This window comes from Podarcis vaucheri, assembly GCF_965113315.1.
Source record: "Podarcis vaucheri genome assembly, chromosome: 10".
NCBI classification, from domain to species: Eukaryota; Metazoa; Chordata; class Lepidosauria; order Squamata; family Lacertidae; genus Podarcis; species Podarcis vaucheri.
This window is the reverse complement of record NC_138748.1, coordinates 65,561,965-65,580,364: the sequence shown is the minus strand read 5'-3', so window position 1 is coordinate 65,580,364 and position 18,400 is coordinate 65,561,965. Positions and strand designations below refer to the sequence as shown.

The 18,400-nt window shown below is 43.8% G+C and overlaps 1 protein-coding gene and 1 long non-coding RNA gene across 3 annotated transcripts in view; one reads left to right on the top strand and one right to left on the bottom strand.

The window, feature by feature from the left end:
* The window catches only part of TAF3 (TATA-box binding protein associated factor 3), a 132,755-nt gene extending 120,742 nt beyond the window's left edge, over positions 1–12,013 (top strand). For both annotated transcript variants that reach the window (XM_082238801.1, XM_082238800.1), the window contains exons 5-7: positions 3,155–3,410; positions 9,229–9,335; positions 11,312–12,013. In XM_082238801.1, the coding sequence (XP_082094927.1) occupies positions 3,155–3,410; positions 9,229–9,335; positions 11,312–11,426 (478 nt within the window). In that variant the 3' untranslated portion in view covers positions 11,427–12,013. The remainder of the gene's footprint in view (positions 1–3,154; positions 3,411–9,228; positions 9,336–11,311) is intronic.
* A 1,435-nt stretch (positions 12,014–13,448) lies between these two features.
* On the bottom strand, positions 13,449–16,317 carry LOC309541499. Its single transcript, XR_014223756.1, has 2 exons — positions 13,833–16,317; positions 13,449–13,661 (listed from the first exon to the last, which is right to left on the bottom strand). It is a non-coding gene; the product is annotated as an uncharacterized lncRNA (long non-coding RNA).
* Positions 16,318–18,400: the final 2,083 nt, after the last annotated feature.

Sequence of the window (18,400 nt, the reverse complement as noted above, 5' to 3'; positions counted from 1 at the left end):
TAACCATCTCCACTGCATTGTTTTCAACTGGATTTGCCCACGGCTGAGTGTTAGAAGCAGTTTGGTGCAAATATTATTTGTTTATATGCATTTGCACTTTACAAACAGCAGGCAGCAATCCCTACTTCCTAAGGAGCTTTCAGTCTAAAATAGACAGAGTGATACAATGGGGGGAAAGAGTGTTCAGCAAAGTCCTCCTCAAAGTAGACACACTAAAATGAATGAACCCAAGTTATCCATGCCCTTTAACGTCAGTGGGTCTTCTCTGAGTAGGACTAGCGATGACTACCACCCTGTGTGATCATGTCAGTTATATGGCTTACTCACAATGTCATAGAGACCAAGGGGACAATCTACAATCATCCTGGAAATGTGAGTTTTGAGGAGAGGCTCGAAGGAATTGAGGCAGGTGGTGGACCAGAGGCATTTTGAGAGTCAGGTACAGGCAGAAGGAGCAGTATGGGAAGATGGGTGGAGCTGTTTCAGGCAGCAGGAGACCTTTGGATGGCCGAGGGAGGCTGGTGTAGATACATAACATAAGCACTCAGTTGCGCACATCAAGTACTTTGGCATATGCAGCAGAACTCTTTCACACAGTTGTAATATTGATTGATCACCACTTAGCATTATCAGTTTTGTAAGTTGCGTTCATTATGACACCTGACTATGTAATTTACATTTCTGTAACCAAGACCTGATTAAGCCTAAGCTGGGCTTCTACCTTTTCCCCATACATATTTAGATCTTTCTGTACCCCAACTGCTCAGGCAGATTACACTGAAATCTTACCTTCATATATCCTATCAGGCAGCTTCGTAGATTGCATTAGGTTGAATTGCCCAATCTCCATCCACTCATTTGTTTTCGTAAGTGAGTACTGCATGTCCGTCTTCCACGTCAGACGCAGCACCCGGTTTCGCTGTTCTCCAGACTGTTGCTTGCAAGTTATATAATCATGGCCGAAAACGTCCTGCACAGCCAACTAGCGTGCATACTAATGACTGTTCAAAATGTTTTTCCGTACTCTATTCAGACTTACCCGGTGCTGAGGACCAATCTTGGACCTTGAGCAAGAAGTTCACTATAGACACTGGCTGCTCTCTATAGACACCAGGAATCCCAGAAGGATAGGATACCCGTTAAATGCAATTTGCTCTGTGTCATACCTGATTTGGCATCTCCTCTGTCTCTTCTATATCTTCCTAATTGCTAATTTATCTGTCTATATAATTTATATCCCGCTTTCCCTCTCGAGTTAGGCACATCATAGCAACCAACGCTGATGCTCTCACACACTCTTAATAAGAATACAGCTTGGAATCTCTACTTCCCCCCACCCAAAGGGAGTCATGATGTCTTGTCTACTAAAGATGGTGGTCTCCGTTGGCACTTTTTTGGAGAAGGCGTTCCACATTGAGAAAAGTCCTCCTCTTTCCCTTTGCTTGTTCTGGAATTGTTCATACCTGTGAATGACTCTCTTCCTCCTCAGCCTAGAATTTGCAGAGCGCTTGTGTTTGTTGCTGCTGCTGTTTCAGCAGGGCAGCGGGGAGCACAAAATGCCTTCTGCTTCCAAAACTTGACAGCAGCATAACCATAACTTTTTGTGGTGGGACGATATGTGTGCAAATGCCAGAGCTGGGCAACCATCTTTAGATAACAGGCGAAAACATTTCTCTAAAACCAGGCCTTTGGTTTTTAACCATATGTTTGTGGGTAGAGGGCGATTGGTTTGTTCTTGTTTTATTATACATTTCGTGTTCTCATTTTGAATTTTTATGCCGTGAACCACCCTGTGGGCTTCATATGAATGGCGGTATTCAAATTTAATAAATAATTTATTTTTTCCCCTGGATGTAGGTCTATGGCTGAAGCTTTTAGCCCCACTGTACTTTAAGCCGCACAGAATAGCTGCAGTGTAGTGTTGACAGCAAGAGTTAGTTGTGTCATTAAAGGATCCCTTATCCCCTTTTAATGAAAATATTCCATGTGTGTTGGTAGGCATTGTTCTGTTTACTTCCTCGCAAAACAAAAGTGGGATTTTGAGTCGTATTGAAAATCCAAAGTTGAGTTAGTTCAGCATCTCCTCTGCTATTTTAATGCACAGCTACTACTAGTAGTAGTATTTATTGATATTGGGATGTATCAAATGCTATTAGACCCATTGACATTGATAGGCATGACTTAGGCCCATTAATCTAATTTAGCTGGAAATAATCTGTTATTTATTTGTCCTTATTGTCAACCCATGTTGACTGGAAATGCTGGTTTGTATGTGAAATGGCAACTCCAATCTGCTTCCTGTCTTCCTTCAGTTCATGCTTGGGATCTTTTTCTTTCCGTTCATAGGCAAACGTTGCAAAATCAGCATCGTTGTCCTGCTAGCTAAGCTTTCAGAATCGAGACAGGATTGGGTTCTTGACATAAGCTCATTCGGATCAGCTAAACAAGTTGACTGTTCAGTTGTAATCTTTTGATATGGCCTTTGTCCATAGGCTGCTGGTTCTGTAAGCTCCACCCTAGACTAATCTTGTGGGTTCTCTCCTTTCCCTCATCAGTTGTGGTTTTCTCTTCCATTTGATAACTTATCTGCCTGTTGCTGTGTAGGAAACAGTTGTCTATAAATAAATATTGATTGCCTCAATCCTTTGCCAGCGCAGTGCTTTACTTCTAGCATGTATTTACCATAACAACACCCTGTGATGGATTCTAGCAAAGGCAGCAATTAATATCTGGGTGCTGATTATATATTGCATATATACATTATTGATCCTAAACAGATATGGCTGCTTTCATAGTAATCTGATGAAAGCCATAATGCAGGTTTTTCAAATTTTCTTTATCATGTGACTTTTGGGACATTTTGATACAGAGCACAAAGAGTGTTCCCCTGTTTTAGGAGCAGCTTTTCCATTCATAAAGACCCTCAAAGCAGTGTGAAAAAGCAATAAAATGCAGTTTTAAAAATCAGCAAGATTTAAGCAAGCACATTTTCAAAATTTGGTTTTAGCACTATATGGTTCATGAATGGGAAGGAAAACTATTCAAGGGCTATCTTGCCTTGATAAAAATCTGTGGCGGGTTTTCCTCTGTTTTTTTCTGGGCATCATCGTAGTGCACTGTTACATCCGTTCTTTTCCCCCCTTTTGTCCAACAGCGTCATCAGCAAAGTGGTGTCGGCACCGGAGGCTAAACCATCGGTCTTGGCTCGGCCCAAGACGCCGCCCCCTCCACCATCCCCGGCACCAGCTCCTGTCCACGTGACGCCGCCTCCTCCTCCCGGGGTTCTTCCTATGCCTCCTGCTATCATTTCCCCAGCTGCGATTCCACCACCGTCTCCTGCAGTGCCTGCTGTGGGAGGCTCCAAGGGACCCGTTAGGAGTGTGGTGACGGAGACTGTCAGTAATTACGTGGTATGTACATGGGTGCTTTTCAGTACAAAATGTGTGTCGATTTCCCTCTTGCGAAATGCTCTCCCCAGGGAGGCTCAGCAGGCGCCTTCATTAAACACCTTTAGGAGCCCAGCGAATACGTTCCTCTTCAACCAGGCCTTTGGTTGATTGACATCCGGTGCCATATATATATATATATGTTCACACACACACACACACACACACACACACATATAAATACACACACGTGTGTGTGTGTGTGTGTGTGTGTGTGTGTGTATACATATGTGTATATACATATGTGTGTGTGTGTGTGTGTGTGTGTGTGTGTGTGTGTGTGTGTATATATATGTATATGTGTATATATGTGTGTGTGTATATACACACACACACATATAATTTTTATTAAATTTTCTGTTTTACAATTTAGAGTATTCATTTAAATAACCTTAAAATATCAGTGACTTCCCTTCCTCTCTTTCCGTGGTTCATTTTACATAACATAAATCACTGCATATTTTACATAAGCTAAACCATTCAGTATTCCATTATCACATCCATCAAAACGTATTTACACTGTTGAATTTATCTGAATGCCACCAATGTTTTCGAGTGTACACAATTATTCCACCCCCCCCAGGTATATTCAATAAATATTTTTTTCCAACCTTCTTTAAACGTATGTTCTTCTTGTTCTCTTATTCAATTCGTTAGGTCCGCAAGCTGAGCATATTCCATCAGTTTAAGTTGCCATTCTTCTTTAGTTGGGACCGCACTCATTTTCCATTTTGGGGCTAACAAAACATGGGAGGGATTTTTGGTTTCTCTTTGTTGTTGTTTTTTAATGTATTTTGTGCTGTTTATATTATAATGTTATGCTGTGGGCTGTCCTGAGTTCCACAGGTATAGGGTGCTATAAGAATTTATTATTATTATTATTATTATTATTATTATTATTATTATTATTATTATTCCAGTTCGGGGACTCTTTGATAGCATGTCCATAAGTCCACCTGTTTCCAGCAAATCATTTCAATATCACATAAATAGTTGTGGAAATGAGACTTAAGAGCTATTAATTTTTATAGCAAACTGAACTCAAATAACCCATGCTAAGTTTAACTTATTTGTTATGAGACCTACGTGTTCAGGCTTTGATGACCTCCTTCAAAACGATTTATGCCAAGTTTATTAAACATCCTTGTCTTCATGTTTGTAACCTTGTGAATAAAACCTAAAGTGCTATTTTGCTTTGAAGCACTTCCTGGGCTTTAGAAGGGATACACTCTTTATCCCACTTTATTTGGCTTTTGAGTGTTAAGCAATAGCCTGTATCGCCTTCTGAATAAAAGAATTTTATGTGCATTAAAAAGATGGTAGTAATCTTTGCTTAAGGACGACAGCAACAAAGAGTCAACAAGAATGTTTGTTGTGAATGTTTATTGTGAAACAGGAAACTTTACTGAGGCCTATTGGTAAATGTCCAAAACAAACTACAGTACATGAGATATGCATTGCTGATGTTTCCTGATAAATCTGAAGGCTGACCAAGCACCTTTGGCCAATAACCAGATTTCAGCCTTATTCAGGTGGAAGTCCAGCGTTTGCCATGATAGATTCGCCATATTACCCAAACCAGATTTATTTATTCTTCCATCTTGTTTTTAGCATTTACACCTGCCCTTCGGTTAGTGACAGTTATGGCAGAAATTAAATCTGCTTATATACCAGAGGCACTTCATTGGCTTGAAATAACCAGTGAATATACAGGTTTTGGGCACTTGGCACTGTCCTCCTTAAAAACCTGAAGAATTCATAGCAGATAGTATCATTCACAGATTTGGACATTTATCAGATGTCTATATGCATCCTCGTGTATAAACCTACATGTGTGTGTCATTTAAAACTGAATGGTAGAGCAGATATAAACAAGGAAAAGTACACAACTGTATAACAGAGGATGGAGATTTATATGCCCAAAATATTAAAGCACCTGTTTGATTGTGAAATCCTTTTCATAGTTATGAACTTTTAAGTAACGCAAGGCTTGTGGGATCTCATTTTTTATTACTTTGCTCTTTTAAGTACCTGTAAAAGAATTCAGATCTCTGCATTATCAGCTTGTAGCACCATACTCTCTCACTCTCTTTTTGCAGCAATCATTGGCATTTCTCATAATAAGCACATAAAGGGTGAAAAGCAGATCTATAGCTCTAAACAGAGTAGGCTTGTGCTGGGAGTCCTGATTGACTGCCTGTGTTTGCGTAATATTCACATTTCACATGTAAACATAATTGCTGTGATGTGTTTAAGAACAAATGTTTAGCCCTCCGGGTTATACACTCAGGATTAGAGCCAGGGCAAGCTAGTTGCACCCATTGAAGATATGTTAGTTATGAATAACTTTTCACATTGGTTTCAGTAGGACTTAAGTGCAGCTAACCTGCTCTGGTTCCAACTTAGAAACACATAAACACAACACTTAAACACACAACACACACAGCAGAAATACTAAAGACTAAGCAATCCATAAAATGAAATGCGTGACTTTTAGGATTTCATGAGGTTTTAGCAAACGGCCACAGCTCTTTTTGCTGGGTGCCATATAAATCTGGCTCAGAAAATATCAGACCTCAAAATGAGGTCTAGGCAAGGAGATTCAGAGAGAAAGGAAATAGAAAATAGGAGTTTGAAAGAGAAAGGAAGTTCCCTCCCCATGTCACAGGTGAACAACTGAACTACAGGCGGAGTTACTGATCTTGTAGCCAAACAAGGAAGTCTGAGGTAGGGATTTAGCTCCAGTTCACGTCTTAATCACAAAGCCACCATCTCTGTCAGTGAGAACTACGGTAGAGGGACTCAAGGCCCACTTTCTAAGCCTTCTCAGTCTGTGAAGCAGGAAGGAAAACCTTGCAAATCAGTTGCTTGTAATTGATCCTTGTTTGCCTTTGGCCAGAAAGGCCCATTTTACCCAGTGTTTCCGTAACACAACTGGCCAAGCAGGTTAGACACTTCCCCGGCACTCCTGTGGACTACAGTCATTCTGCGCCTGCAGTTTTATGCTTTCCAGCATGTGAGGCTTTCCTCCTTCGCTAGCAAACTGCAGTGTAATTTCTGCACGTGATCCATTAAACTTACAGTAATATGCTTCACCGCGGGACCTTTTGCCTTTGAGAAAACTCATCGTAGGTACCCATTCCATACAATCAAAGTTCCTTAAGATGGATAATGGTTGAGGAGGGACCATAGGCTGAACGTAGAGGCTGCACAATCCCAGGTAAAAGGCTCTGAGGAAGAAGGAGAAGGAAGGTATTATGCCGTTCCAGTTGGAGGAAACAATATTGGGCTAGATCACGGGTGGGGGATCTATGGACCTACAACTCTCACCATCCTCTGATCATTAGGCATGCTAGCTAGGGCTGATGGGACTTGGAGGCACTCCATCGCTGCACTAGAATGACCAGTGGCCTACTTCAGTATATAAGGCAACTTGATTTCATGCAAGCGTTCATTCATTCAGTCATTCAGTCGTTCGTTTTATTCTATGTCTTTCCTCCTTTCCATCGTGGAGCCCAAGGTGTCATGCATTGGGGTCTCCCATCTGGGCACTTACCAGACGTAGAATAAGAATAAGAATAATTTATTACTTGTACCTCGCCCATCCAACTGGGTGGCTTCCAGCAGACTGTTAACAACAACACCACATCGGACAATAAAAGCTTCCTGGTACAGACCTAAGGCAGACATACTGGTCGCTTCCTGTTCTTACGTTTACATCCTGCCTTTCCTCTAAGGAACTTGAGACAGCCCACTTGATTCTGCCCCCTTTTTACTTCCACAGCAACTCTGCGGTTCGGGGTAGGGTGAGAGGTGAGCAGCTAGCCCAAGGTCACCCATCAATCTTTGTGGAGGAGTGTGGATTTAAATTCGTGTCCCCCCAGCCCCTAGTCCAGCACTCAGAGGCCCAAGCCGTGGGCCTTTCTTTCTCCAGTGAGAGCACTCAACACCTTTTGCATTTGCATCCATAGAAGCATTTTAAACCCCCCAAGTTATAAAATAAAGCAGCCGCGAGGAAGGGTTGGCTGTGTAGCAAAAAGGACGACACAGATCTCTGCGTGTGTTCATAATTATCTGTATCCTTTCTCGCACGTGAAGCTTTTCACAGAAGTCATGAAGTCATCTCAGTCTAAAAAGGGGCGAATTTCATGATTTCTATCAGATATTTATTCAGTTAATACTTGATTTGTCAACTGTTTTGTAAACTTACCCTATAATTTCATTTATCAGATTTATCTTTATAGAGATTTATTTATTTTATTTATTTTGTAAAAACAAACTTTTAAAGAGTGATGACACGAGAAGCTCGTTGTACATGCTATAGAAATTACACATGCTATAGAAATTACCGGAAGCAGCTTGCTATGGAGACAGCTGCAATGTACGGCATGGCTGGAAATGTTATTTTGTCATATTCTGAATATGCTTCCATATTGAATGGAATAGGCAGATTCCACCAGCCTGTTTCTGAATGCTGTAAACCTTCTATGTCTTTCTCTCTCTCGCTCTCTCTCTCTTTTCCATTTACCCTTCAGTAAACGGAGCCATGGCACAAATGTCAAAGGAATGGAAAGTTACTCAGTAACAATTTTTATACCCTTGATCTTATCAGTTAGTTGAGTTGGAAGAGTTTGGCTAATAAGTAATAACACAGCAATACCTGCACCCCAGACTGTATATATTAGGGACACGTCATCAAGATTGTCTTCTGCAGTTTGTGCAGCGCTTGAACCACTGGAATAAACGAATGGAGATTTTTTTTCATTCACTGCGGCAAGCAAATATCAAAGGTATACCCCAAAACAGTTAGTGGTGCCTCTACCCCACCCACAAGTCAGAAATATTTTGCACACATATCAACACGCAGGCAGAGATGCGAGATGCGGGCATATATGGGTCGTGATCTTTTATGGGTAAAGAAGAGCCACACCCTGACTTACAGAAGATCCTCCACCAAGACCTCCTTTCTCTTTCTTGTGTGCGAAAAAGCAATGTCCCCCTGCACAGCATTCATTACATCTCGTGGTCAGCTTAGCAGTCTCTGCTGGCCTGGATTATGAGATAAAATGGCACGTCACAAGTTTCTACCATAAGATTTGGGAAGTGAAAGTCCCGTTTTTAGACTTCTAATAATCAGGATATCTTGGGCTGTGTGTGCACTGGGTTTCTACCTTCCTGGAAGTGACATGGAAATACTGCAACTGTTTTGGGGTACTTTCTAGTATTCAGGAGGTCTGCACGGGTACCAGATATCAGCTTCCTGAGTCATGTGGAAGTGCAAAACCGTTATGTATATGTATATATTGTTGTTGTTTAGTTGTGTCCGACTCTTCGTGACCCCATGGACCAGAGCACGCCGGGCACTCCTGTCTTCCACTGCCTCCCGCAGTTTGGTCAAACTCACATTGGTAGCTTCGAAAATGCTGTTCAACCATCTCGTCCTCTGTCATCCCCTTCTCCTTGTGACCTCAATCTGGAGCAGGAACCGGCAAGCCACTCCAGTATCCCTGCCAAGAAAATACCATGGTCAAAAACAACAGGCATATGTATATATAGAAACAGTTTATAGTGGAGGGGTGTGTGTGTGTGTGTGTGTGTGTGTGTGTGTGCGCGCGCACACACACACACATTCATAAATTGAGTCTTCTATGTAAATAGAGTGTGGTGGCACATAATCTTCTCTCTATTGAATCGCTTTGGGAAGTAATTGGCTGCATGAAGTGCCTTTAAAAACACACATACACCCCTAAGCCATCAACTTTCCCCTGCCTTTTTATCCCAGATCCGAGACGAATGGGGGAACAAGATCTGGATCTGCCCCGGCTGCGAGAAGCCAGATGATGGCAGTGCGATGATAGGCTGCGACGACTGTGACGATTGGTACCACTGGTGAGTGCCTGCCACTTAAAGTCAAGCCGGAGAATAGCTTTTATCTGTCCTTGGCTACCTCTCTCTTTTACAATCTCCCATGCCTTATATGAAGCAGGCAATATTTTCACGGGCTTTTGAATCCGGCCATTCCTGAGGCAGCAGAGGCCAACAGTGTGATGGCTCCAATGTCCCAACCAACTGCTGGTTGACTTTTAAAGAGACCAGATTGTCAGTAGTGACAAAGACGAGAGTTGTGTGCTGGCTGTTTGCCCTATGTGCAGTACTGAACTCCCTTCACACGGGACTGAAGTCGGGATATGAAGCTATCTGAACTTAATTCTAAAAGGTAAAGGTAAAGGTACCCCTGCCCGAACGGGCCAGTCTTGACAGACTCTGGGGTTTGTGCGCCCATCTCACATCTATTGGCCGGGGGCCAGCGCTGTCCGGGGACACTTCCGGGTCACGTGGCCAGCGTGACAACGCTGCTCTGGCGAGCCAGAGCCGCACACGGAACGCCGTTTACCTTCCCGCTGGTAAGCGGTACCTATTTATCTACTTGCCCCCGGGGGTGCTTTCGAACTGCTAGGTGGGCAGGCGCTGGGACCGAGCAGCGGGAGCGCACCCCGCCGCGGGGATTCGAACCGCCGACCTTTCGATCGGCAAGCCCTAGGCGTTGAGGCTTTAGCCCACAGCGCCACCCGCGTCCCGCTGAACTTAATTCTACGCTTAGCCAAATCTTAACGAGTTTTTTTTCCAGCTGCAAAATTAGACCCGCTCCACAAGTTGGGGGACTGGATCAGTTAACTGATATTCTTAATCATCTTGTGCATTTGGAGTTATAACTGATCCGCAGAAAGGGTACAAAAGAAACCTGAAATGTTTTTTTCACAAACCTGCATCATCTTAAAATAAGAGTATCAGTTGCTCCAAAGTGGGTGGAATTTTTAAAGGCGTTCAAGTGAATTCTGGGGAGTGGGTTGAGGGGGGAGAGGTACAGTGGTGCCTCGCAAGACGAAAATAATTCGTTCCGCGAGTCTTTTCGTCTTGCGATGTTTTTCGTCTTGCGAAGCACGGTCCGTCGCAACTGCGCCTCTTCAAGCGGCTTTTTTTAAAAAGCGCAAGACGTTTTCGGCTTGCGAAGCAAGCCCATAGGGAAATTCGTCTAGCGAAGCAACGCAAAACCGAAAAACCCTTTCGTCTAGCGAGTTTTTCGTCTTGCGAGGCATTCGTCTTGCGGGGCACCACTGTAAATGCAACACAGCACAACCAATGAATTCGGGGTCTGAATGGCCAAAATATAATGTCCTAAAGAAAATTACATTATTTACTTGCAGGCACACATTTTGAATATAGCATAGTTGTTATAAAGGACAACTACAAAACTACTCATAAACTACAATTCAAACCAGGTGCCATAAATTTAACGCATTAATACAGTGACACCGTGCCATTTAAATAACTTTTTTTTATAAGGGAGTAACTTGGGCTGACCTTAATTTTACCTATTCAGTATCTTACTTTATTCATAGCCAAGAAGGGTTTAAAAGGAAAAGGAATAATAGTTCATGAGTTATTAGGTGTATGTGAGAAATTAAGATGGTTATGATGGAACCCAGATATCATCCCTTTATCATAAGCAAAATAATGCATAATGCAGTGCCCAGAGGTTTTAAATAACAGGAGTTATTTATGTCATTGGGTTTTTGATTATCTGTGATTTAATTTGTCTGATCCCCGTTTTAGATTAGTGAGAGGGTCCCTTCCCACAATATAACTGGGTCAGATCTGCAAAACAAGCTTCTGTGAATTCCTTCATTGCAAGGGTTTGGACTACAGTAGATGACCCTAAGAGTCCCGTCCAACTCTTCCATTCTAGGATTAATTGCAAAAGAGTAGAGCTTGCAGCCCTAGTTAAAAACGACAGCTGGTGTTTCACTTATTGGGAACCCTCATTCATTTTCTTACATTTGCCTCTTGTGTTCTCCAACCCACAGGCTTTGCGTCGGAATCACGGCTGCTCCCCCGGAAGAAATGCAGTGGTTCTGCTCCAGGTGTGCCAGCAAAAAGAAGGATAAAAAACACAAGAAGGGGAAACACAGAGCACACTGAAGCCATTGGGGAGACCGGTCAGACTGTCGCTGCAGCACTTCAGCCCTGACTCCTTTCGTCGCCATCAAGTTTTGAGGATGTGTGATTCTTGAGAGAATCGGGGACAAATGCACACTGTCCGCCCTGAGCTGGCTGCTTGCCCTTCCCTCCCTGGTGCTCCTTCGTCAAACGGTGTTGGCCTAGATCAGGAACTCTCTGCCACGAACTCACCGGCTGAAGAGCCAAGAGAGTCTATGGCCAAAGAGAGCTGTGTTGATCGGCCACGGCTTTGCTGACACTTGTACATATTGCTGCCCTTCTTCCAGCTGCTTCCCCTCCACCTCTTCAGAGTTCTGTCCTTTCAGAAACAGGACAGTCTTCCCAAATGTGGGCGGCTGTCCCTTGGGAGCCACTCAAATGATTTTCCCGCAGCTCTCTCTTCCGCGTAGCCAGATAATCATTAAAGACAGGGTGGGGTAGCTTCCTGGTAAATATTTTTCTGACAAGAATATATGAAACCTCTTTTCTTCTCGCCCCTCCTCCTCCTGCCCCTCCTTGATTTTTAAGACCTAACCTTAATAAACATGCTTGAGCTTTTTGTGAAATAACTTCTATTTTTTTAAAAGACGGGAAAGTTTCTATGGTGGCCAACTTCCTTCTTTTGTGTTTGTGTGTTTTTGCGCTCCTTGAGCCTCTAAAAATGTGATATAGACTCTTGCCCCCTCCTCCCTCCCATTCTGCCCTCTTTGTCGCTTGCACATTTCACAGGCGTGTCCAAGTTATTTGCATAAACAGATTTTTCCTCAGGCAGATACTCTGGAGGTTCTGTTATTTTCAAAGATTGCAGCAGGACGGTTTACATTATTTTTAAGGTACAGCATAGCATTTTCTAGAATTCCCCAATAATATACTGATGGAGTGTGGGGCGGAGCTTAGAAAATGCTTACCCAGATGCACCTACTTTTCAGGGCTGCTTCTCAAGGTATGCTTTAAAGATGCAACCTTCTGGGTTATTCCCATACCTGAAGACACATGCAGATGTAAGAATGACCGTTGGGTTTAAACAGCAGAATGCATGCACAGTGTTGACAATTCTGAGTGGTGCCTGCACGCTTTCAGTGACCTTGGAGCCAATGCTTGCGAAAGGACAGGGCCTAACACTTCCTTGTATATTCTGGGAAACACGGTCATTTAAGCACACATGCAACATTTGCAATGGGTAAATGCCATGCAAAAGCTCCACCACAGTTCAAAAGAGTGAGGTGCAAAAGAACGGAATGGTGCATGCAGAAGATACGGTTTAGGGTAAAGAAGAAGCTGAGTATCTGAGGAGGTCCATCTCTTTTCCCTGCAACGCTTCCCAGGGGAAGACCGGTCTTCTTCCAGCCAACTTTGCGTGCCATTGTGCAGGTCCTCATTTTCCAGAATAAATCAGGGGTCACCACCACAGGCATGGCTTGAAATGTGCCTCTGGGTGAAGACTCCTCACTACTTATCTCAACTTCCTTCACCTTCTATATCTGCAATTATTATACGGTTGCCCTCAGTGGGTTGAGAGAGAGATCAGAGTGTACCGTTGTTACCAACCATCTGCCCACAGCCCTGCAAAGCCAGGAGGTTGTTCCAGCAACCTCTCAGCTTCCTCTCCAACCCGGAAAGCTGAATGCCACATGTTGTGGCGGATCCACTGTGCGCGAGGCCTTCAGCGTGCTGCTTCTCTCTGAATGGCATCTGCTGCCCAAGCTCTGACATATTAGCACATCTCTCTTTTAAAAAGTTGACACCTGCAGTTTTCAGATACGGTCTGCCAGTTTCCTGTATATAAAGCCCAAATGCCACAAAGTTCACCAGCTGTACAAAAGGAGAGTTTACCAAATTTAATAGTACCAAAAGAATTTTGAGCTGGGATCACCTCCCTATTTCCAGATTGTTGTGTAAGTCATCAGGCTTGACCGCATTCATATTTGCTTAAGTCAGCACTGCAGCCACAACTTTTCCTCCTTTGGAGCTGTAGTTGTTTTGTGAGCCTTTTTACATTGATCATTATTTTTTTTAAAGGCAAATGAAGAGTGTTCATGAGGTGTATGTTATCTGTGTCCATTGTCAGAGAGCAGAAAAACTAAGGTTGCCATAAATCTTGTAAACGTTACTGGACATCTCACTGCATTTCTTGAAGAGGTAAATAAACTATTGTAAAAAATGTGAATCCTACCTCCTGCATTGCATTTAAGGAAACTTAAAAGGGAATGTTTATAACTTACCGTATTTTTTGCACCATAACACTCACTTTTTTCCTCCTAAAAAGTAAGGGGAAATGTCTGTGCGTGTTATGGAGGGAATGCCTACGGGTGGGGTGTCTACGGATTTTCCTCCTCTAAAAACTACGTGCGTGTTATGGTCGGGTGCGTGTTATAGAGCGAAAAATACGGTAACTGAGTTGTTTTTCTATAAGAATCTAGCTTCTCTCTGGGTGAGGAATCTTGGTGCATTCAATATCACTTGGCGCTGGTCCAGCTCCACCATGAAAAGTAAATAAATAAATCCCACTTTGGTTGGCAGGCTCCATTACCATCACTTCTTGTCGCTTCAAGTGTTGTGGCTGCCACAAAAACTGGGTAGAGTCGAGGACTGGATAGCCCCAGTCGTTAGAGACCAGGTGCAGATTTTGGGTCTGTAGGTCCGCTTTTTCTGATGGAGGGATTCCTTTCTTTGGAAAAAGTCGTTTGCATTGGAGGAAGGGAACCTTTGCATACAGCCCAAGGAGAAATTTCAACAAATGTGTGGCTCCAAAATGGCGCAGAGGGTTTAAACTCATGGGGAAAAGAAAAAGTAAAGTGGTAAAGGACCCCTGGATGGTTAAGTCCAGTCAAAGGCAACTATGGGGTTTGGGCGCTCATCTCGCTTTCAGGCCGAGGGAGCCGGCATTTGTCCACAGACAGCTTTCTGGGTCATGTGGCCAGCATGACTAAACCGCTTCTGGTGCAACGGGACACCGTGACGGAAGCCAGAGCGCATGGAAATGGCGTTTACCTTCCCGCCACAGCAGTACCTCTTTATCTACTTGCACTGGCATGCTTTCAAACTGCTAGGTTGGCAGAACAAACTCGGATGAGTGCAAGGGCCCTAATAGTAGATGCACAGGGGCAACACCTGTAAATTCAGGGGGGAAATTCCATTCAGACGCAAAATTTCACCTCCGTTGGACACAAGCAAACATTGGGGAGGGGGCAGATGGTTGTGGCAACGTTTGTAAATATATTCATTTATTACGTTTAGCAGGAAAGTTACACTGAGCGGTATTATTTGTATGCCACTATACTATCAGTGGTTTACAGCAGTGAAACAAAACCATACAATAAAAGCCATAAAAAGTTAAACGCAGGTTAACCATTGTTTGGAGCATGTCTTCTTAATTGCCTGTACAGGCCTGGCGGACTAGAACAAATTTCAGCAGCTGTTTGAAAGTTAGTACAGAAGGCACCTGCTCAATCTGTGTTGACAGAGTAGTCCATAGGACTGGGCTGATGACACTAAAGACTCGGATTCTTCTTGTTGTCAAATGAGCCTTTCCAACTTGGGAAATGACCAGTGATGTTCCTGCGCGTAATCTCAGTGATCAAGCTGGGATATAAGGGTTCAGGCGATCCCTAAAATACCCTGGACTTAAGTTCTTCAGGGCTTTGTAAATTAAATCAGGAACCTCGAACCCGTCTCGGTAGGAAGTAGGCAGCTCTTTTAACAATGGCATCACACATTTTCTTTTTTAAAAAATATTTTTTTGTTTTACATATTTAAAATTATAATCCCACCACAACATACCCACAGTTAAAAGATTCCTCCTAACCTCTGGACTTCCCACCTTCCCCTCCATAGATTCTGTTATTAAACCTTTCTCTACTGCATCTTTTTTCAATAATTCACATTTTTTCTAACTCCGCTATGTCCATATTTCTCATTACAGTACAAGTGTTATTGCAGTCCTGCTAATGTTTTCAACTGCTTACAGTGGTCTTTAAGGTAAATTATTAATTTCCCCCATTCCTTATTAAAGTTTTGGTCTTTCTGGTTCCTCAGTTTTGCCATTTTGGCATAGTCCACCAACTTGATTTGCCATTCTTCTCTGGCAGGGACTTTGTCTTCGTTCCATCTCTGGGCTGACAATATCTGTGCCGCTGTCGTTCCATACATAAAAAGTCTTTTCTGCTCCCTTGGAATTTCGGCACCTACAATTCCTAATTTTAAAAAATTGGTGTCACACATTTTTGACCAGATGCCTCCATCAGCAACCATCTGGAGCTTCCGAATCACACCCCAGGGCAGCCCCATGTGGAGCACATTACAGTAATCCAGCCTCAAGGTTACCAGCGCATGGACTACAGTGGTCAACCTAACCTTGCCCAGGAACGAACTGCCATAATTGTTGAACCAGATGCAGCTGGTCAAAAGCACTCGTAGCCACAGAGGACACTTGGGCCTCTATTGGCCAGGGTATCTCCAGGAATATCCTCGAGCTATGCACTTGCTCCTTCAGAGGGAGTGCAACCCCATCCAGGGTAGGTAACTTGCCTATTTCCTGAGCACGAGAACCACCCACCCAAAGAGCCTTCGTCTTCTTGAGATTCAAGCACAGTTTGTTGCCCCTCATCCATTAGGGAAGCACCTAATGCTTTATCAGGGTGGGGACAGGCCTCTCAACATGTCACAGCCAATTTCTCCTCTCCCCTTTCTTGGCTATGTTGTTGTTTAGTTGTGTCTGACTCTTCGTGACCCCATGGACCAGAGCACGCCAGGCACTCCTGTCTTCCACTGCCTCTTGCAGTTTGGTCAAACTCATGCTGGTATCTTCGAGAACACTATCCAAGCATCTCGTCCTCTGTCGTCACCTTCTCCTTGTGCCCAACATCTTTCCCAACATAAGGGTCTTTTCCAGGGAGTCTTCTCTTCTCATGAGGTGCCCAAAGTATTGGAGCCTCAGCTTCAGGATCTGTCCTTCCAGTGAGTCCTCCAGCATCATAATTCAAAAGCATCAATTCTTCGGCGATCAGCCTTCTTTATGGTCCAGCTCTGACTTCCATACATCACTACTGGGAAAACCATAGCTTTAACTATACGGACCTTTGTCGGCAAGATTCTCCTTCATGGATCACTGCCTTGTCGTGGCGAAGGGGCTTAAATAACTCAGAGAAGCTATGAGCTATGCTGTGCAGGGCCACCCAAGACGGACAGGTCATAGTGGAGAGTTTTGACTAAACGTGATCCACCTGGAGCAGGAACCGACAAGCCACTCCAGTATCCCTGCCAAGAAAATTCCATGGACAAAAACAACAGGCCCATCATGACTAGTAACCATTAAAAGTCTTCTCCAAAAATTTGTCTAATTCTAAAGCTGTCCAAGGTGGTGGCTGCATTTTAACGAGTTGTGTGCTGCCGTGAGAGCTTGTGGGCAGAGGAACAGGTTATAGATACTACTAATCAAGGAAATATTGGATGCCGAGAGCCGAGTGAAGAATTGTGATGGTCTTTTGAAGGCTCCACCTCGCACCCATCTGGCTAGCAATCTGCCAGGCTGCACTTTACGACATCTGATTTGCTGAGCACATGGCTCAACAGTTGCTTCATGCCTTGAAGATGGCAAACAGACCCAAGGCTCCCTACCCCCACAATTGCATTAAATCAAGATTGTTTCCTAAAGAGAGAGAGAGTGACTGACACCATTTGTTAAGAGAGAGAGAGAGAGAGACGTTATTCAGAACATTATCTGCTTCATTCTGCAGGCATGGAAATGCATCCACTTTTAGACTTTTAAAAACTTCTGAACAGAGAGAGAGGGAGGGAGGGAGGGAAAATACCCCACGGCGATCTAAAGATTGCACATAAAACTATTAGTATTGAAAACTTAGCCAGCATGGCTTCAGTGAACTTCATTCATTAACATTCTTGCTGGCAAGGTCTCCATATCTCAGCGTTCATTTTATACTTTAATTTGGTTAGTCGGCCTTTGTTTAATCGTCCTATTCAAAAGGGAACAAAAGAGGTTTAGGTGATACAGAAGGGTAATGCACTATATTTTATCTCTCGAAAGCTCGGGCAAACTGGGGAGGTTCTGATACTCTCCAATTCTCTTCTCCCCAGGACATTTGGAATCACAAATCAGGCAGCGGATGATAAAGATCCCCACTGTACTTAGTGGCAGACACCTTCCAAAGCGGGGGGTTTTTTGGGGGGGGGAGAGGGAGAAGAGAAAGAAAACACTTTGTCACCCACAGAAATTATATTCTCAGCTCTACAGACTGTTCCAAAGGAAGATTATCTCTGCAAAAGAATGCCTGCGTTACACCTTCGGGTTAAGTGCCTCACGCTCAGCTCTGCACAAATGCCTCTCCATGGAAAAGTTGCGGTGGAGAAGTTTGTGGCCTTCTCCCCGTGATCTTATGGTGGGTTCAGATGATCACTTTCCCCCCTTTGCAGCAGGAATGGGGAACCAGGTGGCATTGGAATCAGGGCATTTTGTCATCTAAGGCAAAGAACAAGAATGTGCTTCTTTCAGTTCCGTGGACAAAAGCAGCCCAGACTGGTAGCTCACCCTTCCTTTGATACTAGCGATGGGGCATTCTCCTGCAAATACGCACCAGAGCAGCAGGCTAGTTTATGGGATGTGAGACTGTTGGGGTGGCACCCAGAACTCTGCCCACCTCTCACTAGCTGCCTCACTCTGACAAGTGGAAGGGCCAGACCTTCCAGCCAGCATGGCCAAGGACCATGGATTTCATTTTTATTTATTAGATTTACATGCCGCCCTTCCTCTAAAGATCACAGGGTAGTTCACAACAGAGGTATCGATAGTCCAATGGCTTCTAAAAGGGCCCCCGATTCCCCATGCAGCTTTTAAAAAAGGATTCGTGGCATGGAAAAAGTGAGGAGAGCAGAGGGTGGTAGCCAACAAAGTAGGGTCCAGTATAAACGGCCTCGGCCCAGTAAACCTGAAGGAGTGTCTC